General features: G+C 43.0%; 1 protein-coding gene across 7 annotated transcripts in view; it reads right to left on the bottom strand.

Moving 5' to 3' along the window:
* The window catches only part of CREB5 (cAMP responsive element binding protein 5), a 362,526-nt gene that overhangs the window by 286,536 nt on the left and 50,603 nt on the right, over positions 1-25,387 (bottom strand). For all 7 annotated transcript variants that reach the window (XM_081146788.1, XM_081146787.1, XM_081146784.1 and 4 more), the window contains 2 exons: positions 12,875-12,946; positions 7,500-7,593 (listed from right to left, as the gene is read on the bottom strand). In XM_081146788.1, coding sequence (XP_081002914.1) covers positions 7,500-7,593; positions 12,875-12,928 — 148 coding nt within the window. In that variant the 5' untranslated portion in view covers positions 12,929-12,946. The remainder of the gene's footprint in view (positions 1-7,499; positions 7,594-12,874; positions 12,947-25,387) is intronic.

Genomic DNA, 25,387 nt, shown 5'->3' with positions numbered 1-25,387 from the left:
TCCATAGCCTGCCTAGTGTCAGGGACTTCGGCCTCAGCAAGTATGATTATCCCAAAGTCTGAATGACAAGCGCAAAGCTACAGCCTGAAACCTGACTCTGCTTTTCAAAAGTGTTTAGTCTGCTCAAATTTAATAATAGGTTGCTACCTTATTTGGTTTCAGAGCTGCTTTTGAGTTATGTGTTTGCCTATGTTTCATTTTCCTCAATGATGAAAAAAAAAGGCAGAGCAACAAGTCATCAGTTAAAAAAGAAAGAGAAAAGAGAAGCAGAGTTCCCACCCTGTACCGGAGGCTAAGAAAGTGAACTTGCTAAGCTAAATTTTCTTTCTTTCGGCCTGATATTATTACTACAGTTTTACTAGAGGACTATGTAAAGTAATTTTACATCATTTCATATTAAATTGATGGTGGCTAGTAATTCTATAAAAGCCTCACTAATTCAGACCAGTTATAAAAAAAAAAAAAAAAAAAGATCCGTTTGAATTAGTGACCATTCTAATTATAGGGTATTTTTTTTAAGGCAATGCATTTTTATTATTTGCATGACTCAATTTCAGCCTACAAATGTGGCTTAATGGAATTCCCAAGAGTGCACTCAAATCAATAGAGAAAATAATTGGGAATTAGCATATCTATTTTAGTAAGAGTTGGGGTTCTCAGGAAAGGCATTTTTCTTACATGCTTTTTACATTCTTTTTATAGTTATATGTATCCCATGAATTTTTCAGCAATGCTTTCTTTACAATATTCTTATTTAGTACCTATCTAAATTTTAATAAAGTCTTAATTAAGGGAGTTTACATTAAATAAATTCAAAAATACATAATCCTTTTTGAGAGCAATAATCAGTAACAGATGACAGAATTCCATGGAATTTTAGATGGGATTCTTTGCAATAAATGTGTTTTTTATTGAGTGTAAATGTACAATAGGAGCATTAGGGTCCTCTCAGTGACACTAACATTTCTATTTGCCTACATCTGTCCCAAGATGCTGTGCTGCCATGAGACAAACCAAGGCAGCTCTGGTTTTTAAACAACAGCTGTTGGGATGCTTAAAAACTGACCGTGGCCGGGGTGAGCCAGGTCAGTGAGAGATGAGACACACTCTCATACTCTTGACTCGCCTGCTGGAATCTATATTGTCAAGGTGGACAGCTGGTGGACTATGTACCCTGAGAGGGCCTATGAGTCAACTAGAAAAGGCTCTGACAAGGGCCTTGCTTAGAACACATAATTCCAGAGACATAGATTAAGATTTAAATTAAACAGGTATATATCCTACATCTACTCACTATCGGCCACAGCCTAACCCAAGTGTTCCAACAGCATTCAAGCCACAATTCTAGTTCCCTTTGGAAGAGCTGAGCTGGTAAAAAGGGTTATGAGCACTGTGAGATCATGTCTGCTGGCCAAGTGAACTAAGGGATCCAAGGTGATTGTCTTATCAAAACCTGGCTTGAATAGTGGACGCTAAAGCTTAACGTTTCCACTTAGTCACTAATTGCCTGAGCTCCCCAACACTCTTTGTCAAAAGGGATAGTTTCCAGATGGAATAGACTGGAAGCCAGTTTTTCATACATAAAAGACGACTGCAGATCAAGGCCTCTGAGGTATTCAGGTGAATTGTTTAAAGTTCTGTTTTGCCAGGTCAGCTAGAAACATGATTGAGAAGCTCCTGTCTATACATGCCAATAGCCACTTGTCACAATGGACAAGAAAATCTGATTTAAAAACAACCCTTATTCCTCCAAATGCTAATGTGTTAGTATAATCTCCTTTTAAAAAGTTTTTATTATCTTCTCCATTTGATTGCTATTAAAGAGATAAGTCAATAAAAAATAAAAAAAGCTGTTCATAGATTTATATTCAAACATAAATCTAAGACCAAAACATGTTCTTAGTATGTATAGCTCATCAAACCCAGGTGTACACTAAGAAAATTATAGGCACATAGGGTCTTTAGACAAACGGCTCATCCTCTTGATTCTGTTTCCTCATATGAAAAAAGTGGCCAGAATTAAATGATAAAATGCATGTAAAGGAGCAGGCACAATTACAGGCATGAGATTAGGCAATAAGTGGAAGCTATTGTCATTAGTATCCTGCCCTCTGGTGCAAACCATGTCCACCACCCTCTGCTCCATAAAGATCAGCTTAATGTACACGGTGGGAACTTACTATGTACTTTTACCATCAATGGAAGAGGCAGGAAATATGGGCCGTGTGTGTGTGTGTGTGTATGATTTATTTACTTACTCAGTCGGGTGTTTTATATCCTAGTTCATTCAAAAAAGAATTTGGAGTGAGGTATATTACCTTCCCTTTGGCTGCCTCCTCAAAATGCCCATGGATGATCAAATAGGGTTTTAACAAAGGGCTTAGCAATGGATTTGGTTTCTGAGGTTGTCTCATTGATCACGATCAGTATCTTGGAAACAAATGCTGTACCTCATTGCTTTCTCCATAGTGAGAATTAGATTTACAGCCTGGAGCTAGAGATAGGTCCTAATTCTAGACCTAATCCAGGGACACAGTTGGGTCCTAAGGAATTACACGGTCATTTATGTTAGATGCCCTGAATCAGATGATGATTAGAAAGGTGGAATGAGGGAGCTAGTCTCTCTGGCCTCTCTTCCACGTGTCAGCTCAAGATACAGGCAGCTGCACCACATCTGGTTTCGTGGTTTTACCACTTCGGGTCCCACCACACTCAGAAGTCAAGGAGAAAGGGCACCTGGGCCCACAGGGCTGAACATCAGGCCTTGGCTGAAATACACCCCTGCGGAGAGGCCTTTCCCGACCTCCCCTAGGCAGCCTGCTTGCCACTTGTGTCCCGTTGTCATGTTTTATCTTCATCAGCACCTGTCACTAATGGATATTTCCTCATTATTTCTCTGGGGAGGGGGTTGTCTATAATTTCTCCCCTCCCCACTCCCAATAGAGTATAGGAAGTTCCATGGAAGAGGGGCTTCATCTGTCTTGTTATCGCAGCATTCCCAGCACCTAGCACAACAGGATCCTTGTAGGCTCTCAATAAGTGTTTGTTGAATGAATGAACAAGTAAAGTTCAAGAAGGTTGAACTTTCACCTTTCCTTAAAAGGTGAAACCCAATCAATACCCCTTTTATATCACAACTTCCCTGGTGCGAAGGCTAAGAAAGAGGCGTGTTGAGCCCATGCCCTTTAATGCCTAGTAATCCTACCATGAAGCAAAACTCATCATCTTCTAAGACAATATTTCCACCATATTCCACCAACACACACACACACAGTTCTCATTTGGAATATTATTTGCTTGTTCAACTATCAATAAAGTTTCCCTTTGATTTCCTATACAGAACTTGGGCACCCTGTAAATAAGTGGGGTGGGGATTTCTCGAGATTTGGGAATTTCAGGATGTCTGACCATAATGTCATTAAAATAGACCCAAACATCCTCCTCCTCACCTTTAATACTGAAATTTGATCATATTTTCAAACCAAACAGATCTATGTCAATAGTAGCTGGTAATTTTGCAACCTATGTGTGGAAGTATATTGTCCTCAACGGATTCCCATTTTGAACTTGGCACCTAAAAACCTTTTATATCACAAATTCCCTCACCAAGAAATTATCATCTATCAGATCCAGAACAGCTGAAAGTAAAGACTGGGATCCATCATAATATTAGGACTCTGTAAATGGACCGTGTGGATCAAATAAGAATGGGGGGACCAAGGTGGGGATGGCTATATGTTTTTTCCCTCAGAATCCAACCCCACCCCACCATTCATGTCCCTACTAGCACTGTCCCTTTAGAATGAGAGGTGTTTATGTTTACTGTCTATCCATAAGAGCAGGCTCATCTTAATAAAACACCATGACTGTCACTTTTGCTACCCTGCCTTGTGGCATGTCAAAAGTCAATTTGAGTAATAAATCCACCTCGCCTAAATAAAATGGACTTTGTGTCAAAACTATGAAATTATTTCATGTATTACAACTCTTTGGACATTTATCCTTAAAGAGCATATCTGTGGTATCTTAACAACTTCCCTAACTTTAATATTTATAATTAATAAACGTTGAAGTAATTTTCCAAAATACGAGTTAACCAGATATCCTGAAATTAATAATGAACATCCATACCTACCATATTCTATCTTCTTAACATATGTCAAACTCTAGTTCATCTGGAATAAAATTTTGTATAATTGGATATTGCTTTAAAAAATGGCCCAAGAGAGACTTGAAAACTTTTGCCCTGATGATGCTCGTTGATTTAAGATTTGGTTTATACTATTTTTATTAGCAGTATATTTCAAACTGTATAAGATTATTTGTCTTCATGATAGGTCACAACATAGGCTTGAACTATATTAAGGAATCAAATTTTAATGAACCTATTTTAATAAGAGTAGATTCTAAAGCTTTTAATAAATTCAAATCTAAATAAATCAAGATACAGACAAGTAACAACTTCAGTTACATTTGCAACACACTCTAATATGTTAAAACTAAAATGAGATTTGAGACAAATACATGTTGAAGCCTTTCCTAGAAAAAACAAATCGCAAAGCAAAAATACCCACTAGGTAGCCTATTACAATTCAGTGTGGACAAGACTGGCATATGACACGTAGTAGACCTCAGTCCTCTAAATGCAAAGCAATAGAGTTGGACTGGACATCTCCGTATGCCATCTGAAAAGGAAAATTCTACCAGACTACAAACACACAGGGCAGGTAGCAAGTTAAAAAATTTAGCACTCAATTTCACTGGGAATATAAAATGGCCTCATACCAGCTTCAACGTAAAACATGAGAGAGCAGAAGAAAATATGTCAATATATTACCCACGCTGTTTCCTCCATTTATTTCTCCCTTCATTTTCTTATTCCAAGTTTGACATAATAAAAATTAGAGTGACTTTTCTCCCAATATTTTCCCACCTGGCACTGCCAATTATTGGCAGCAACAGCCTCAAACTAAGAAGGATCTGATGAGAACACTGGAAAAGCTGCAAGAACCTAAACACCTACTCATAGGCATTATGTGGAAATGTTCACATGTCTTTAGCTGCTTTTCTCGGACCTTCAGGTGGGACTTGTTGGAGGGCCTGACTAGCAGCGTGCCTAGAAGATACTACGCTGGTACTTACGGCTATATTAAAAATATCTCCATATACTTACAGCTCCCTAATAGTCACCTCCCACTCTCCCACCACCATGAAGTCTATTTGAGGGATACTATTTGAGACAAATAAAGGAAGAACTTACGAATTTAAATGTTGGGAATCGCAAAGTCTACAGTCTGGCTACTTGCACATACAGGTTCACAATAGAACTATGAAGTTATAGCATAGGCGACTCTATAGAAAATGATAAATGATAAAAACGAAGGAACAGACCATCCTTCTTAACCCTTGTAGGCTTTTCTAATTCTTGCAAATTTGAGTTTCTGCATCTCTGTTTCTAGACTTCAGACCAAACTATTTCTGAAGAGCGAGCTAGTTCAGTAAAACCAACAGGCAGAGAGAGGGGTGGTAGGTGGTGATGGAGGGAAGGGAATAGGAGGCCTTTGAGCTTGGAGAGTCTTCCAAACCACTATGCGTTTGCATATTAGCGAGTTACTGGTGGGTCTGTGAAGCTGTGCGGACGGCTCTGTCGCCAGGGGTGTTTGATCGTGTACATGAACTATGAAGCCTGACCCTGCAGCGGCCAGTGCAGGTCAGTGGGTTAGGACTGCAGGATCATCTTTGCCCTGCTTGGTGAGCTGGGAAAAGCTGCCCCATCTCTCTGCAGGCCTCTTCCTCTATCAGTAAAACATGGGTTGTAAAAATAATCTGTCTCACAAACTCTTAGCGGATTTACTAATAGGGATAATAAAATACTTGTAAATTTTAAATGCCATAGATAGGCTAAGTTATAATAGCCAGGCCTACCAGGGCGGTCAGTTTCTCTTCTGATATCATTATAACATGTTCCTGGGTGTATCGTCTTTCGCAATGCAGGGGAGCAGTGGCTCTGGTGAAATATTTCTAGCCTAAGAAGGGAAACAGGAATGCTCCCATTACCCTGCTAGGATTTACGAAATACTTCAATTTACGTTCTTTCATTGAATCTTCACAATAAGCCTGTGAAATAGACTTGGCTGATAAAATCAGTCCCATTTTATGGAAAAAGAAACTGCAGCCCAGAAAGGTTCATTAACTTGCTCAAGGTCAGACGGCTGGCGGATGCAGAGCCCAGGCTAGGTAGAGTTCAAGTTTCCTCACTCCTAGCCGGGCTCTCTTTCTAATTTATCACCCCACCTGTCAAGCTGGGAAGAAATGGCAATTCATTGATGGATCATTACTTTTTATTCCTGCTCACATTTGCTGAGCACTTGCTGTGTTTCCATGCCCTTTCTCTTTTCATCTCCTGCTTAGGAGGGGGTGCTGTGTCCTAAGGAAACCTTCAGTGACCACCTCGGTCCAGAAAGAGAGCTCCTTCTACTAAAGTTGCCTAGTATTTTTCCTTAGACTACTCATTTGATATACAAGTGCCCCTTTACTTCTGGTAGGGTTACATCCGGATAAATGCATCATAAGTTGAAAACATCATAAGTCAAAAATGCATTTAGTAAGCTTAACTTACTGAATGTGACAGTTCAGCCTCGCCTACCTTAAGCGTGCTCAGAACACACATTAGCCCACAGTCGGCGATTATCTTGAGTTTAATCTCAAAAGTAACTGCCTTCCTCTTCTCACCAGAAGCAGGAGACACAGGCGAGCATTTTGTAGACATGATGGGATGTGAAAAGACAAAACACGGCATCCCCAAACCACTGACAACACAGGACGCCCCAGCATGTCAGCTGTTTACCTGCGTGATTGTGGCTGACGCTGCTCGCAGCCTGGGCCCAGCATCATGAGAGAGTGTCATACATGCATTGCTAGCCCAGGAAAACATCGAGATTCAAAATTCAAAGTTTGAAGTTTGTTTTCTACTGAATGCATGTCTCTTTCACACCATTACAAAGTCAAAAAACTGTAAGTTGAGCCATTATAAGTCGAATCATTCTAGGTCGGGGGGATCGTATGTACATCGCGGACAATGTCTATTTTAATTCACTGTTCACATGCACACTACACTGCAATGTCCTTGAGAACAGGGATCATGTCCATTTTTGCACCTCACATGTCACTCAGTACAGTGCAGTGTACATTACAGACACTCAATATTTGTCGCCTGAGTAATCACAGGTATGTGCTTTTTAAAAATAGTTACATGGAGCCAGGTTTTAGAGTAATAAATATTTACATGCCTGAAGATGAGAGGTCACAGCTCTTCAAGTATTTGAGCGAACACTGCATTAGCTGATTACATTGCTGCTTACCGTTATCTTAACTCCTTTTATCCTTTAGAAATGTATATTTTCATGACACAGAATTTGCTAGTGGAAATCATCCTGTCATAAACAGAACAAGCACTGGTGGCTGATCACCCAAAGTCTCTTCGCCTGGTGGCTCCTTACCTGATAGCATATTGTCTGTTTTTATTGAGGGAAACTTCAAAGTCATTTCATGCTTGTGTCTATGAATCATCAGATGGTCCTCTGTTGGGAAGCGCTGTCGGACAAACAGAAAAAAAGGGGAGAGGGGAGAGGAGCCATTCAGTTTTGTAATACATATTGGCCATTACAGAGAAAAGATTTATTCAGCATCGCAAACATGACAGGAAAACAGAAAACTGGTTCTGAAGAAGTGTGAAAGTGTGAGTAAGTAAAACGACAAATTATTTTATGGGAGAAAATGTACTGGGATGTTCCTGTGAATTATTGATTCCCAAATATATGCATCATTATTTCTATTCTAGCTAACCGGGGCCTTAATTATGTGGTAGAAAACGCTGGCTGAGGCTGATAAGACACAGAAGAGCTTTGCCTTCCACTGTCCTCTGACCCCCCCACACCTCCCCTGAGAATTCCTTTTGAAGGCCTTTGATTCTTAAACATCATACTAAAAACTCAAATATAACGAACTGTGATGAGTCATCAGTAAACCAGATGTTTCCTTAGGAGCTAGAGGTTTGTGTCTAAGGGTAGACCTTAAATTTGTGTTTATTTAAAGGATAAAACAGAGGAAGGTAAATAAATAATATTGAAAGTATTAAAATAATATCTACAGGAGAAAGATGCTGTATTTTTAAAGAGTATTTAAATGAATGTTTATTTATGATGACAAAGAATAACTAACCTGAGAAAAGCAACCTCCCATTTCTACCTACACGTATGAGAAAAACCACGTCCAAAATAAAATTTAAAAAACAGATTTAAACCTGAGTAGCACTGGAGTTTTGCAAAACCATTTGGAACTTCTCTCTAGCAGTTACTGTTATACATGTAGTTACTGATACACATGATGATGTATAATTAAGTCTAAGGCATAATACGTATGTTCCACATTATCTATAGATTAACCCAAAGTAGGGGAAATGTATGAAGTAGGAAAAGAATTTTGATACATGTCAGACTTTGGGAAAGAATTACACATTTTGCTGAATTATTTGACATATATATCTACAAATGTGCCCCATGACATTTGTATAGTATGTTTCTGTTTATGAAGACCTTGGACACTGATTCTCTGATTTTTTTATAATCATACATACAATTTATGTAGTAATGTGACAAATTATTTTTGGCATTCTACACTCTGTACAGTGTAGTAAACCAATAGTTTATTTTTAATTTTCAAAGAATGACATTATGGCAGTCAAAATGTTGCTCCCAAATATTTAGAGCTGTCGGTCTTCCGGTCACATGGTGGGATTGTATTTCCTGCCCTCCTGTGGTTGGGTGGGGCCAGATGACCAGCTCGGCCCATTGAGCAATGAATGAAAGCGACATGTCACCCAGATGTGAGCATCTAATTCTTGGTGCAAAACCCTCTAGAGAGCCCAGTCCTTCTTCCCTGTAGCATGGTGATTCACAGTATTAGAAACAGTGGCCCTTCAACCATCCTAGACTCGGAAGGATTACGAAGACCATTTCTCAATTCTGAAGGATTATGAAAGACAGCCTGCCAATCTACAATAGAAGTGGATGCTTGGGAGACTGAAATCCGCCTTTGTTGTTTTAAGCCATTGAAGCTTTGGTGTAATTTGTTATTGTAGGAGATCCTAGCCTGTACTGACTCAGACTGGGATGTTTTAATAACTGGACTTAACAGAGTACCTGCTTTATCAAAGTCAAGTGAAAATATGACAAAAGACAACAAACTGTACTGAACATTTCCGAATCTCTGACAATCTAGACAATCTTTCAGAGCTTCCCAGTTCCTCTGGGTAGTCATTAAAAATTTCAGTTACCATTGTTACTACGGTAGAACACTTTTCTGCAAATAATATGGTATGTTCATGAGAATGAGGGAATTTACTGGGTTAAATCCTTTGGAATATTCTAAAAGTAGTTCTTCTAATCACCATCACTTATTTATATGTCATTCATATCACATAAATTGGAGAGCAAAGAATTTGTAAAGCATGGTAACTATCTGAGATTTCTGAAGATAAGAAGTCTGATTTATAATGACATGGAGGTTTTAGCTGCAGGTCCATCTATTCCCTTGGGAATTTATATACCTTGTAATGACTGCACCAGCTACACGACACTGCTACGTGTGGTTTACAGACACAGGTTAAATTTCTTACTCTTTCTCTCAAAAGCCTGATTATAATTTTTTTCTGTGATACATATAATGAACAAACAACATAGTGATATCCTTCATTTTGTACCTGTAAGCCATTTTTGGGGTCTCTATAATAATATCCTACAATAGAACATCAGCTAGAATACTTATTAAATAACAATAATTTCCATAATATCTCATATTGATTATAATTACTTTCCAAAAGACACAACATAGGACATCTTTTTTAATTTGGTAGGAAACAAGCAGAAAATTATAAGTAACCAAAATGTATAGTCTGTAGCAGAGACAGAGCTGAGAGAGGCCACTGGGACCCAGAATATGATTGAGGCGGAGGGCAAAGGAACGGCGAAATGAACACTGGACTTTGTGAGGTCACAAAGAGGAGAGAAGCTGTTTCTCTTTACTTCTGGAACACAGCTAATGTATAAGGACACAGAAAGTCCTCCCACGGACTATGGGCCGCTCCTCATAGAGTGATGTTTATTTCTAGGGAGAGAAAAGGGGAGGAAAATCCCCCCATCACCCCTGGTGCAGCATTGATAATTCACATTTACTCCCCTTCCCAATTCCCAGCCATCCTGTCTTCTACACCCAGGTCCCCAGGCTGGGAAATATCACTAAAGTAAGTGCCATGATCACAGCTGACTCCATGGGGCTTTCCTAACCCCCACCCCCACCAGGAGACCCTTGGAATCACTGGGCAACTAGTACATTTTCTCAATTCTAATACCTCTTCAAAGGAAAGATGCACATGTTTCTATAACAGCTTGTCAAAAAAAATGATTTAAAGCATGAAAGAGAGACATCAAGTCTTAGATGCACCTTTGCAGTTACATTTGGCGGGGCATTGAGGGGAGAGGCCTAGAGTTTTACCTTAGAACCAAGAAACAACGTAAGCCCTCCACTCTCATGTTCCTCTAGCCTTTTCCTCAGTCCACCCAGCCTTCTCGAGGATGACCTGCTCCTTCAGTGAGAAATTCAAAGTCATTCAGAATGCACCCCTCGCCCTGGCTGCTGTGGCTCAGTGGTTGAGCTTCCCACGCACAGAAAGGCTGCTCATTTGATTCCCGGTCAGAGCACATGCCTGGGTTGCAGGCTCGATCTCCAGTGGCAGGCGTGCAGGAGGCAGCCGATCGATGCTTCTCTCTCACATTGATGTTTCTCTCTCTCTCCCTCTCTCTCTAAAAATCAATAAAAACATACTTAAAAAATAGACCTCCACATCAGAGTCTGATGTAACCTCACAGACTCCATTTCCATTCTGTCCCCTCTCCGAGAAACGGTCACCCCTCCCCTCCGCAGGACCTTCTGCGCCCTGCATCTCCCCGGGGTTGGAGCTTCAGTTGTGGCCTTCAGGCCAGCGAGCTCACGCATCGTGCCCTTGACTAAATCGAGCCTGGCTAGCCTTTCATTTAAAAAAGAGCCTCTCTCAAGCAGCCTCGCTCTCAGGCTACCATGATATCACCCTGCTTCCCGTCTCTCCTGGTGCTCTTGAAAGAGTCCTCTATGCTGGCCACCTCCACTTCCTCGCCACCCACTCACTCGCGAAGCCCTTCCAACCTGGCCCGCGCCCCAGCTCCTCTCTCATAGGTCACCGGCAAGCACCCACTGCCAAGCCCAACAGCCTCTGCTCAGGCCTCTCACTCTCCCGGCTCGAGCAGCGTCTCACACCGGTGACCACACGTCTGTGGCATGTATTTTTTTATACACTGCCTGATTCCAAAAAGCAGAAAAGGTGGCTTAGAGCAAAATATGAATACAGTGGAAAGCATCCATTAGAAGTAGGTGACACACACCCCCCCCCCCCCCGCAAAAGGAAGGGATCCAAAAAGAAAGAAGGGTGAAGCCAAACTCAACCTGGGGCAATTTGGGATGGTTAGCAGCACCTGGAGACATTTTTGGCTTTCACAACTAGGGAGTCTAGTAGGTAGAGGTCAGGGGTGCTGTAACATCCTGTAATGCACAGGCTCCCCCGCACCCCCAAGAATTATTCAGCCCCAGATGTCAACAGTGCCAAGCTTGGGGAATTGTGCCACATGGTCTGATGAGCTCTCTTCTCTCTGACTTATCTAGATATTAGATATGACTAGCAGCCCTTCCCCAAAGGCTCTCCTCTGCGCTCAGTCACAACCCTGGACTCATGTCTATGCGACAACATGTCATGTTTCCATGGCATCTTCCCTCCGGGAGGCTCCCGGACGCTCCAAATCTCTGGGAAGATGGGATAAGAAAGGTCCTTAGCGGGCATCAGCTCTCATCTGACCCCTGGACGCTGCTCCATGCTGTGCTGCCCACCCCACCACATAAACGGGCGAGAGCGGGAGCAGTGTAAGGAAGGTGAGCGTAACCACCCAGGTTGGAAAGACGCCCATGCCCCGAGCTTGTCCTGTGTCCTATAGAATGACGATCTTGGCGTGAGAGTGACCATGTCTGGTCATTTTCCAATGACTGGAATGTGAAGATACCCAAAGGGTCAGCTATAGAAGAAGTCGCCACCAGGTTCCAAAGCTAATGTGTAAACCTCGGATGTTAGGGGATGGAGGTTTCCGATCTCATTCAGAGGCAGCTCCAGTGTAGCAGCAGTAGGAAGAGCAGCAGGAAAGTAACAACAGCCGACACCGACTGAGCACTTACTACCTGCAGGCTCGATACTAAACTGCACGCAGTCGCGCATCTAATTCTCACAGTTCCACTTGGTGCGAGCCATCGGAGGCTAAAAGAGGTTTAATCTAGCATAGCAGGCCAACTTCTCCCTTAAAGTGTAGATAAATAGAAAAAAAATGTAGGTTCTAAACGAGTTCTAGGGGGTTTATTGCATTCAAATGGAACAACAAAAAATAGAATCCAACCACTGACGTTAAGCTATTTCCAGTAATCCGAAGACCCAGTATTCAAGTGACTGTTATAAAAGCCACTTTCTGAATAACGAACCTGAACATCTGGCTTACGTCCGGGGGAAAGTTATGAGTGGAAGTGGCCAACACTGATGTGTTTCAGGGGCTAAGAGGGAAGTAGTTCAAACTATTCAAAATGAAAAATAACCCCCGTGATGACGATGGTGATGGTGGTGAGGGGACACTGATGATACCTGGTGAGGAAGGAGAGCCCACAGCAGGCATGACTGCCAAAGGAGAGCTGCTGTCCCGCTGGAGGTGGGTGCGTGTCTGTGAGGCGGGGGGGGGGGGCCCACACTCACCTGGGAGCAGCCGGGGGCACTGCAGACGAACGGCCTCTCCTGCTCCAGGTTCATCTTGGATTCCTCATAAATCTGAAGGGCCAGGGGGAAGGGAGGAAGGAAAACAGAAATCCATGAATATTTCCTGCTCCTACCTGAGAAACGTGAGAAAGGCAATTGAGTGGAACCACCTCTCTACGTCAATTCCCAAATCAGACGAGAAAAACATGACCAGGAACACAGGTCCCACCTTGCTGAAGTTCATTAGCCTCCCTGCTCTCCGGTTTCCTACTCCATTTTCTGGAGTGTGTATTTACTGTACTTTAAAGAAAAATGTCATGGGCTTGAGCAGCGGAAATCCTGCCCATGGAAAACCACCTGGACTGTGTCATCACCAGGTAAGACCTCACCTGCACAGGCAGATTCCAAAGCGGAGTTCCCACCTGTCATTTGAGGTTGGCTACTTAGGACAGCAGGAGAAGGGACAGTAACTGGACCATCAATAGAGTGAGGACCGACCTGAGCAACAGGTCAAATGATTCATCGATGGTCACCCCACCTGCCGAGCTTCAGTATGACCAAGGGGTACAGAGAGGTCCTGCAGCCAGCTGAGTAAATGACCCTGGTGGAAGCCAGGGTCTCAAATTCCCTTTCATCTCAGACATTCATTCGATGATACTTTAGCCAAAATTATCCAAGTTTTGTAAGGGGAAATCAGAAAATGCAAAAATACATTACCTTGGTTATTTTGTTAATTTAGTTTTACAGGCTGATTTCATATTAATATTAGGTTAAGGCTACCACCCTCCTGCTCTAGATAAGTTACCTGGAATCAGATAGTTTTGTAGGGAGAAACCTTGTGTCGTGGTCTCAGATATACATTAAATTACAGTGTGGTCTTTTCTTACGTAGGGGTTAGATCCAAAGGTAAATTAATCAAGCAAAAATTGAGCAAATCAATATTACCTTTGCAAATCCTCCTGAAAGCTCATAAAAATACAGTGTATGTGGTTCGGTGGTTACCAATGGACATAGTAATACACTTTTTTTAATCATGAAAAGTACTAAATTTAAATAATTCGTACACATTTTAAATCGTTTCCTAAATCACACTTTTTGCCAACTTTAGAGTTGAGTTCATACAAGCTGCATGGCTCTATTGTGGAACTAAAACGTATTGCTTCATCTCTGGGCACAGGAAGCAACTGGCTTCTTTAAAATGCTACTTGCAAGTGATTCCAAAGGAGTCCAGGTCACCTCTGCCCCTGAAAGAGGGAGCTCTGCTTCAACTCGCACAATAGTCACTGTTTGTCCGAGGAAACTTTATTATCTTGCCAAAAATTTTTTTACAAGCCCAGTTCTAATTTTTTGTCATTACACCCTTCCCCCAAATATAAATATATTTCACATAAAAAGACTTGCCTTAAATAACACTGACGGTCAGATATGTTTTTTTAAAAAAAGGTAAAAATGTAAACCCTCTTCACACCACTATCTCTCTTCATTGTACAATTTTCACCAAGCAATGCCGTGTTTTTGTAATTTATTTGTTGATTTCAGAGAGAGAGGAAGGAAGAGAGAGAGAGAAAGCGACATCGATTTGTTGTTTTACTTATTTACGCGTTCACTGGTTGCTTTTTGAATGTGCTCTGACTGGGGATGAAACCTGCAACGTTGGCGTACCGGGATGATGCCCTCACCAACGGAGCTACCCGGCCAGGGCAATGCCTTTTTCAGTCCCCGTTAGTAACACCTCCCATTGGTCAGCTGTCTCAACACAGTGACTTAGAGTAATTTTCCAGCTTTCTTGTATCAGCCATATTGTTTAGACTCTTTCACTCTATTATAGTTAGAAGGACAGAAAAAAGAAAATTCACAAATATCTTCAGAAGCTTTCACTTGCCCTTGTCTGAGAAAAGTCGTGAGCAATTAAATAACGTCTCATCTCTGATTATTCATTTCATGTTGCCATCGCTCATCACGGGGCATTCCTCCTCTCCACTGTAAATGCTGATAAGTTATTTCTACGCCTCAAAAGAAAGGGTGACCTTAAAGCTGAAAAAGTGATTTTGATCCAAGACAGATTAAACAGCAGAGTAACTGGGTTATCCAGGATTTAAATATGCCTTGCTATTCTAGTAAAGTTTTAGAAATGCTTTTCTGGAACTTTTCTGCCTTGGGGTCACGATCTGTCTGAGCAGTGCCAGGCCACTGGATTGCTGCAGGCCTCGATTTCCCCTCCTTCACAAAGGGGGGATGGATATCATCCTTCAGGTCCCTTGTGCCCGCGCCACACTGATCAGTTAGATGGCCTGTAAGACATTTCCAAATCATGGAGAAAAGTCTGTGCACTAAAATGTGTGAGTCTGAAAGTGGGAGGAAGTTTTGCAGGCAAGCGTTATGGGAACCTCGCTTTAATATTAATATCCCTTACTTAAAAAAGAGAATTTGCTATCAGGCGAGTTTTTCTTGGGTACCACATAAGAGATTTCGTTGTCGAAGTGACAAAATAATGCCACTATTGGTAATATTAATAACCAATAGTAAGATCACACGACAGTAAAGACGGGAAAGTTCACTATGAATACATTTGCAGTCTGAAAGTAGCAATTAGTGACAATAATTAGATCAATGTCCAGCTAACAGAAATGGTCAGGATTGAAAGTACTACTGCAGAAGGCAAGCGATTCATTAACAAGTCAAAGAGAGAAGAGACTGACTAAGCTCCGCCTCATCAATATAGAAAGAAGGTCCTTTCCTACTACAATCACAACTCATTCCAAACCCTAGTCCATCAAAACGGTGACTTCTCCCATAAATCCCAGCCCATAATGGCGATAATTTAGCAATTCCGCTTGACGCCAACATCAGCTACCTTATATTAATTATTAGTTACAACTTGCATACGAGCTGCAGTAAATACCATGGAATTATACTTTGATGCTGGTTCATAGAGACGGAACAAAGTCCAGCCATATACATTTTTTAAATTAAATTTATTGGGGTAACATTGGTTAATAAAATCAGAAAGGTTTCATGTGCACAATTCTATAATACATCACCTGTATGTGTGCCCACCACTCAAAGTCAAATCTTCCTTCACCATAGATTTGACCCCCGTTACCCTTACCCCCCACCCCTTCCCTCTAACCACCACGCTGTCGTCTGTGTCTATGAGTTGTTGTTTGTTTTTCTTGTTTGTTGCTTTCAGTTTTATATCCCACATGAGTGAAATCACATGGTTCTTAAATTTCTCTGTCTGATTTATTTCACTTTAGCATGATACCAGCCATTCAGATTTCCTCTGTCCCTCTGTCTCACTGAGCCTCACAGTATAGATGGGACATTTAGAGGAACAAGATCGATCAGAGAAATACCAAGTCTGTCACTGGATTGTTTCGAGTTCAGTCATCAACATGCTTACTTGTCCATTTTATTATTTTACATTTTAACCATAAATAAATCTGTATTGATGTTTCACACGCTATGGATCCCACAGACCAAATGTTTTGAAATAAAAGCCCTAAGGTAAAATGGAAGTGGCTAAAATGAAATAAGTTTTAAGTGATTAATAAGGCCCGAGTGGGCGTGCGTCTGAGTGTGTGAGCCTCAGCTGCTTTCTCTGGATGCCCGCGGTTCCCACATTCAGCCCGCAGCGGGCGGCACGCCCCGGTTCATTGCTTTCCGTGTGGGCGCTCGCCATGGCTTTACTGCCTGGTGCCACTCTGCCATGCAGGCATCATTATTTTTATCAACTAGTATGATCTGGTCTGGTGTATTAGTCAAGAGCCATTTTTATGGTCTATTATTAGGGTTCTTTTCTAGCACATATTGTAATAATTACTCTCTCAAACAGACTCCCACTAAAGCTCCGCGTAGATTCTTTTATCATCCATCAAGTGGGGGCCAATTACTCAGACGTGATTTTAGCAGCGTGGTCTGCGTCTGGGCCTCAGAAGGCCGGCTCCAGCCCCTCATTTCCCATTCGATCGTTTTACTAGCTGGGAGGTTTGAGTGAACCAAGTGGCGGTTGGCAATCGCCGTACCCCAGGCTGCGCTGTGTAGAGCTGCCATAGTAGGCATTGGATAAACAACCGTGGAGTGGGTAATGAATCCTGAGTCATCGCAATAGGCCATTCCAAACATCTTGCCTCTTGTCTATTCCTAAGGCGGTGGTTCTCACACTTTCTGGCCTAGAACCAGGTTTTCAGGGAAGCAAGAGGTTGTGCAGGCCTCAGTCCACCTGTTCCCAGTTAGGGCCAGAAAAAAATTTAATGGGCGAAAAAAATCAAAGTTGTTTTTGGTGAAAACAATGAGTTAATGCTAGTTTTCATTAAATTTCACAGGTGAATGTGTTAATTCATGATCAATTCAATCTGTTGATATTGCCATAGGCATCGAAACCAATGAAGTCTAGTCCATTAGCCACGTGCAGGCTGCTCGTGACCCCCACAGAGGCCCTTTGAGGAACCCAGAGTAAACCCATCACTTTGGTTAGAGACACTCATAATTGTGGCCGACTGTCCAATCATTTGAAAGTTTCTAAATAGTACTGGTTTTTGTTCCTTTTTTCCAAAGTTCAGATTCAATGTTCACTTAAATGCCTCATGAGTCTAATTTCCCTTCAAATTTTTGGAAAACAACACAAAACCCTAATAACAAACCCGAACAGCGCATAGAGTAAGCAGAGGTTTTCCGTAGCTGACAAGGAGATGACAGGCTTGATTTACAATTCAAACCCTCAACTGCCACTGGACTCGGGGGCCTCGCCATGAGCAAGAATCTCTCTCATTGTTCATCGTCTGACCCCACAAATTCCTCCTGGTCTAAAACGGGAAATCTTCCACAATGGCTGATGCAATCCATTCAAACGCTCTGCCAGGCTCTCAGGGATATCCTTGGAATCCCCATTTCATGAATGGCAAGCATTGCAAAACTCAAATGTTACTAAAAACTTGGAGGGCCTACGCAAAATACTGTAAATATGGATTTTAAATGGAAGGACAACAGTGAGCCCAAATGGAAAAATAGAACAAACTACATCATTTGCTATAATCAGCCAAGAGGGATGCTTCCCTGTCTAAATCATAAGAAGCCATTGCCGATCCTCAGTGAACGTTAAACTCCAGTGTTAGTGGAATGGCACACATTTCCCCCAGGAACAGCAGGTAGAGTCGTACAGTGATACGCAATTTGAAACAGCAAGACACTAAAAACGTTGTTTTAATCTGAAAATCTGGCATGCGCTTTTATCAACACCAAAAGTTATGGGAACTTCAAAGCTGCAAACTGAATCTAAATACGAGTGAGCACTAATAATCATATCGATGCATCCCGATCGGATCTGGTGTGGTTAATCTGGACATGAACACATTACAGAGCTGCAAGAGGGTGTGTGTGGATTTTAATAGTGATGTTAACATCTGTCGGCATTTATTGCCCTACTGTGATCGTGGAGAGTCTTCTTGGCAGGACTCATGTGAAACAGACCTTGCTACCTTGTTGAACTTACTAGACTGCTGGGAGAGCTCTAGAGGAGGAAACCGGCCCCTCCCAAAGGTCCGAGGACAGCTGACAAACAGGAGCATCTTGAGCTGGTTACACTGTGTGAGAGTCTAGGTCAGCCTTACTTTGTTTCTGGGAACAAAGGTTGTCTATTAACTAAATTAGTTAAGGGCATAACCGATTTGTACCTTGTGTTTCGGCGGGGGGGGGGGGGGGAAGCAGATATCTCTCTCAATGTATTGATCAAAAAAGCAAAGACCCACACACAATAATAACCCAACACAAAGTCACCAACAATACAGTATAAATTATTTTATCCTGAGATGCCTGATTTTACTTTAAAATCAAGGACACAGCCCTGGCAGGGTGGCTCGGCTGGTTGGAGTATCATCTCATACACCAAAAAGTGACGGATTCACCCGGCCAGTGTGGCTCAGTGGGTTGAGCATTGTCCCATAGACCAAGAGGTCATTGGTTCACTTCCCGGTGAGGGCACATGTCCAGGTTAAGGGCTCGATTCCCAGTAGGGGGCACGCAGGAGGCAGCCAGTCAATGCTACTCTCTCATCTATGTTTCTCTCTCTCTCTCTCCCCCTCCCTTCCTCTCTATAATTCAGTACAAACATATATTTTATTTAAAAGTTGCAGATTCGATTCCCAGTCAGGGCACATACCTAGATTGTGGGTTTGTTCCCCCACTGGGGTGCATACAGGAGGCAACTCATTGATGTTTCTCTCTCACATCAATGTTTCTCTCTCTCTCTCTCTCTCCCTCCATCCTTCCCTCCCTTCCTCTCTGTCAAAATCAATTTAAAAAATACACATATCCTCAGGTGAGGGTTTAAAAAAATAATAATAGATAAAAGCAAGGACACAGCATGGTTTTCCCAACACATGGCTAGCTGTTGAAAAGGAATTATATATTCAATTTGGGCAAAGCCTTTCTTTGGGAAGAAAACTATACCTTTCATTATCTTATTTGCCCATCTGCAAAACGGGACTATTTTAGTACTTAAAAAAGAATTAATGGAAGCTAATTGCAAAATAAGAGAAAAGTAAAACCTGCTATTTTAAATATATCTTTACTTTTCAAACATCAATGTCATGGTTTCAAGTAAAACAATAAACACCCTTGAATTTCAGCCCAAGAAAATCAGTTATTTTGTGTGTGTCCTTGTGTCCCTTTCTGCATCTGTGTGTCTGTCTGTCTGTCTTTTCTGTATCTTCTCCCTCTGAAACTCTGTCTCTCTCTTTGCATTGTCTGTTTGTCTGTGTGTCTTTGTTTTGTTATGTATGTCCTTCTCTGTCTCTTTGTGTGTCTGCCTGCCACACACACACACACACACACACACGCACTCACGTTTTATCAGATGAGTCCTTACTAGCTTTGCTGGTAAAAAGATCGAGTAGGCTTGTTTCCTGTCTCAGTGTTATTCTTGACGTGGGCTGCAGCGAGAATCTGAATTTCATTGGGCTATTATTATTTGCAGCTGTGTGACCTTTTTAACCCCGCTTTTAAAGTGACATTTCAGCCCTCCAGCTTAAAACGCCTTGAATGCTGCAAAGTTTTCAACCCAGAGATTTACACAGGGAACGAGACCCGGAGAGGCCCTGTACCTTCGACGTGGAAACTGCGCCAGATCTTGGCGAGAATTGGGTGTGTTACTGGGACGTTTACAGCCAGAGTTCCCAGGAAGCCCTAAACTTTACACGCACGGCCGCAGTTAAACATCACTATTCCATCCAAACCTTCCTCGCCCTGAGGCGCTCACCAGTCACGGGCACCCCGAAAGTTCAGAATCCCCCAGCCCGAACCAGAGACTCCTAGGGGTAGTCACGCACTGCATCCTTCTAAGGGGCCGCCCAGAGTAGGCCCGAGGTGCCCAGGTGCCCAGGTGCCCAGGAGGAAGGGCTTTCAAACAGCTTTTGTTTCTGGAAGCTCAGCCGGCTTTACTCCCCGAAGGAAGGAGGCCCCGACGGGAGGGCGCCGGGGGCTCCCCGCTCTCCTGTACTTCTGCAGAGGTTTGTGGTTTTATTTATGTGGCGTTTATACTGTGTATGAAAAAACATTCCAGTGGGATTGGGTTTTCATATGTTAGATTCCTCTTTCTTTTTTCTTCTTTTTTAAAGTTTTCCATATGTTTCTTAGGAGATGTGTCTTCTTTCCAAAGCTGCCAGCTAATTTCTGCGTAGGTTTCACACAGCCTGGCTCAGGGCTGCCCCCCCCGCCCTCCGACGGGGCAGCCGCTCTGAGATCCTCGCCGGGCACGGGCGCTGGGCACCGGGGGCGGCGGCGAGAGCAGCGTGTGGTGGTGCCTGAGGGTGGCAACCTAGGTCCCGGCCTTCTTGCTGCATCAGGCACCCTGTATCTTTTGCAGGACACACCCCATTTCTAAGAAACGTTTATTTGGCATATATGTAGAGATTCTCGGGCTTTAAAGGAAATGCTGGAGGTAATCCAATCGGCCCGGCTTGTTTCTAAGGGGACTGGAGACGACCTCAGAGGACATGCTGGAAGGCAGCGAGTTTTTCCTTCCTACCTGCTCCCAATTCGAACAAACTGGAGCGAAAAGGAAGGAAAAGGGAAAGGAAAGAAAGCAAAATTGGGACAAGAGGCGACCGCTTTTGACACGGTCACTTTTACCTTTCCAGAAAGTCTCCCTTCACCATTTAAAATAACTGTCCCCGTGAAATCCTGAGAGGAGAAACTATGGTAGCAAAGAAACGAAACGCAAAGCTGGGTATATTCTTCAAAGCAGTCCACAGCCTCTTGCCTTTAGAAAAATCCAGAAAAGTCAGAAGAGTTCTCTCTTTCCCCCTTTGCTCTCCTATGGGCGAACCTGCCTCTTTAGAATTATGACACGTTCCCAGTGGGCTGTCCTGCCTCCGGGTCATTTTTAGGACATTTTGGGTGCATTTGGTTTTTAAACTCTTTTTGTGTGAAATGAATATTTTTAAAGCATTCTGAAAGATCACAACTTTCTGGTCTTGGTTTTATTTTCACACATCCAAGTGCTTTTTATTGGATAGAGATGTTTTCTTTGTATTTTTTATCCTACATAAGTATCTCTGCCTCTCCAGTAATGATAGCTTACGCCTGGTCCATCAAATGTATGGGCCGAAGGCTCTTTAACAAAACCTGAGATGTCTTCTCCTTGCGCATGAGTCTGAGCTACAGGATGTGAGACCGTGTAACACACTGGGGACCGTGCCAGTCCCTCCGCTTTCTGCAGGGCCCGGTAAGAGGCTGCTTCGTCTCGCTCTTACATCTCAAGATCACAACTACTGACCTACTGCCAAAAGACCCTTGAGAATGATGATATCAGGCTGGGTGCTTTTCTCCCCTTGACCCCAGAAGAAAACGAGGCATTTCCACGTCCTATCTAAAGTAGCCGGCAGTCGTGGGCAGAGCCTGTGACATCTCACGGTGTCAGCTGAGTACAAGGTAAAGATACACATGAAGGCTTCATTCAGACTCCTAAGACTCTGTGCTGCAAATGTCAAGCATGTGAACACGCGACAGCACTAGCAGGTCACTTAAAGGTCACGTAAAAGCAAAAATCAGACGTCAGCTCAAGGTCCTGCCATCATTCTAATAAGGTCCCCTTTCTAAAGACTAGCAAAGGCATGTTTTCATCTGTCCTCCTAGGGAAGGCATGATTTCCTTGCATGGTCTAGTGAGAGGATTTGGAAATATGTGAAGCCAATTTTCAGCTGCCACTGTTACTGGGGGCACCACTGGCATCTCACTCGGGGTCAGGGATATGAACTGTTCCATCATGTGCAGAATGGGCAGCCCTGTGCAATGCCACAGTCTCCCTACCCGACAGCCAGCCGTGCAGCTTCTGCAAGAGTAATTATAATATAAGCCCCACTGCCCCTGGTTTAGAAGCAAGCAGCCGATAGATAAGAGCAAAAGACTAGCAAGGGTGAGGCAATAAAAACAAAGTCAGCACGCAGAAGAGGAAATGGAAATAGAAGACCAAGCGCGTGCCCACCTCTTTATACTTTTCAAAGAGCTCTGCGAACCTCGAGCAGAGTTAAGCTTAGGATGAAGCCAGATTCAATGCCAACAAAAACTTTATGAATATTCAAAAAAGTATGTGAAATTATCATCCTGCGCAGTGTGAAGGGGGGCTGGGGACTGTTGCCAACATTGTAACTAAGCATAAGCATCCCTGTTCAGATTTGATCCAGAGGAGACGGATGAGGGAGCTAACAGAAACTAGAGAAGATTTTTTTTTAGATGAGTTACCTACTTAGCTAGCTACCTACAGCCCCCCACCCTCCAGGTAACTTACCACACCACCCTAAGTGTTGGCTCAACAGCAGCCAAAGAAAGCATTGACCCCACGTGGAAATATGGCCATTGCTCAGAGGCCTTTCCCGTCCTGATAGCCGCCTGCTGGTTTTACGTTATTGCTGAGGATCGCTCCATCGAAAGAGCGTGTTTTCCTTTCCTTGTCTTCTTTTATAAAATTTAAGCAGAGAACATATCACAAGTTTCTAAATTCTGTTTTAATGTTGCTGGTAACCATCAGATATCAGTTCATAGAATACTTATTAGGGGAGCACAGGCCTCCTAACCAACGTCTCAGGAAGAAAATTTAATGGGTCAAAAAATATTTTATTTTTGTGTATATATACATATATAAATATTTATATATATTTATTTCATATTTATATATTTATATTTATGTATTATATACATAAAATATATTTTTTATTTTATAATGTGTATATATATAAAATGTACACATATATAAGCACACACACAAATACATATCTAAATGCATATATATTTGATATTTTTCTCTTGTGGCGTATTAAGTTTTCTCATTGAGAAGTTGGGGTGTGTGGACACATGTATGTATTCAAGCACATACATTACAGAGATTATTTTATCCCCATAAACTAGCTCGAGACTCAAAACTGATGCCTAGTCCCTCATGGAACCCAGGGGAGGACAGTGAGCTCACAAGGAGGCGGAGTAAGGAAACCCAGGTGCACCTCTCAGCACAAGGTCACCACAGTTCAGGATCATTAAACCGGTATTTTAAAGGCGCAGAAATAAACCATATTTTTGAGCATCACTAAATAGTTTCCATAGACTAGGAAAGTCCTTAATGTCCTTCTCAGCTTCCGATTAAACAAAAGAGTCACTCACGAAAGCCCACCATTCCACCGAACCGCCCTGGAAAAAGGGCAGGGAAAGAAAAGGCCTTTTCCTTGAACCACCACCCACGAGAGGTTCTGTCCCAGACTCCAGTTCATCCAGAGGTCCCCGCCGTTCACAAACAAACGCAGGGGCCAGCTCCTCTGTCCCCCAGGGCGCGGCCCCCAGACAACAGCACCATTTTTCGGTCACCACTGCACATCAGCATGGAAAGGGAAAGGGAACTTTCAAATGGCCCTGCTCTCCCGGGCCTCGGCCCTCCCTGAGCATGAATGCCGTCTCTTTGCTCAGGGGTGCAGGTCAGGTCCTGGGAAACACCCTGAACCTGGACTCTTCCGAGAGGGGGTTTGGAGGGAGGCCTATGAGACATTTCCATCGGGAGGCTGGGTCAAGGGGAAGGGAAGCCCCCAAATCCTCTTGGGTAAATTGCAGCTGCTCAACGAGGGAATTCAAGCATCTTCATGGGCCATTGTTCTCAGGCCGCTTGGGGGAAAGTGGCCGGTGGACAGTGATTGATTACCTGTCACGGAGAACTTGTTCAAAAGTGATTCAACCTCCGCGCGCATGGGGGGTGGGATCAGACCGAGGACACTGGTCTCATTCATTCATTCTTTGCCCGCATGGTCACGGAACACCGACCACGCAGTAGGCCCTGTCATAGGAACCTGAGGGCGCGGAAAGAGAGCCCTGCCCTCTGAGCGCCGAGGGCCCAACAGGGAGGTGAGCCCTGCGCAGATGTCTGTGCTGGGAGGTGGGATGGCAAAGGCCACAAAGGAGTTTTAGCAAAGGGCTAGGGGAGTTCAGAGGCCATGAGAAAGCAAGGCTGTCCCATTAACTATAGCAAATGCCACATAATCTCCTTTCACAGTTAAATATTCCTCATCAGGTGCCAATTCAAGGAGCCCGCTCTCACACACTCACACGCGTGCACCTTGGAGCAATCTTTTAACACTAGAGGTAAGGTTTTTGGTTTGTTTTAAATTAGGTTTTATTTTGCTTGTAATCCTGATAAGTGAGACTATACTATGTGTGGTAAACCTAACATGGTGGCCAGGGGTCCAGGTTTTATTTTAGAAAATTAATAATTAAATCTCAGCTCCCTTGGTCACTAGCTGTGTGATCTTGAGCACGTGACTTAACTTCTCTGAACATTTTTTTCTCACTATAGAAAGAAACAATAGACCCTACCAGCATTATCCGCCTCACAGGGATATTGCGAAGGTAGAATAGTATGGTATTTGGGGAAGTGCTATGAAATATTGGTTAGTTTTTGTTACAGACCTGCCATATAGTACACACATGGAGCCGCTGAGGTACTGGATGGCACAATGAGTTAAGTCTACACTTGGCAGCATGTGTAAGATTAGACATCCTTGAAGGATGAGGGAGGCGATGATGTTTAAAGAGATTCTGACCTTCTATGATTTTCTGATAATCTAGCAATTATCAAGCAAAACGTTAGCTTTTTCCTTGGAGGCTCCCAGGTAGAAATAATTTTCTCTGTATTCTAATTGAGACATGAGGTCAAAACATGCTTTGGAGTCCGGTCTGTGTTCGAGCCCTAGCTCTGCCACACTGCGGCCAGCCAGTGAGCTTGGGGAATCGGCCACCTGACCCTGGGATAAATTTGGCTGTTGCTGGCGGAGGCAGCCGGGGAGCATGGGACACCTCGCCCTGACCTTGGAGGAGCCAGAACCGGAACTGCCCATGAATTAGTCCACCATCCCGGAGCACTGCTCCTGACCACAGAAATGCAGGTACCGTCCACCTGTGCCTGGCCACACGCTCCTCGCAGTCCAGACTCCAGCCTCCCCAAAGGTAAGAAAAGAGTGGAGCTCGGAAGGGGCCTGGGTT

The sequence above is a fragment of the Miniopterus schreibersii genome, assembly GCF_964146895.1.
Source record: "Miniopterus schreibersii genome assembly, chromosome: 9".
Lineage (NCBI taxonomy): Eukaryota > Metazoa > Chordata > Mammalia > Chiroptera > Miniopteridae > Miniopterus > Miniopterus schreibersii.
The sequence above is the reverse complement of the archived record's forward strand: the minus strand, read 5'-3'. Positions and strand labels throughout refer to the sequence as shown.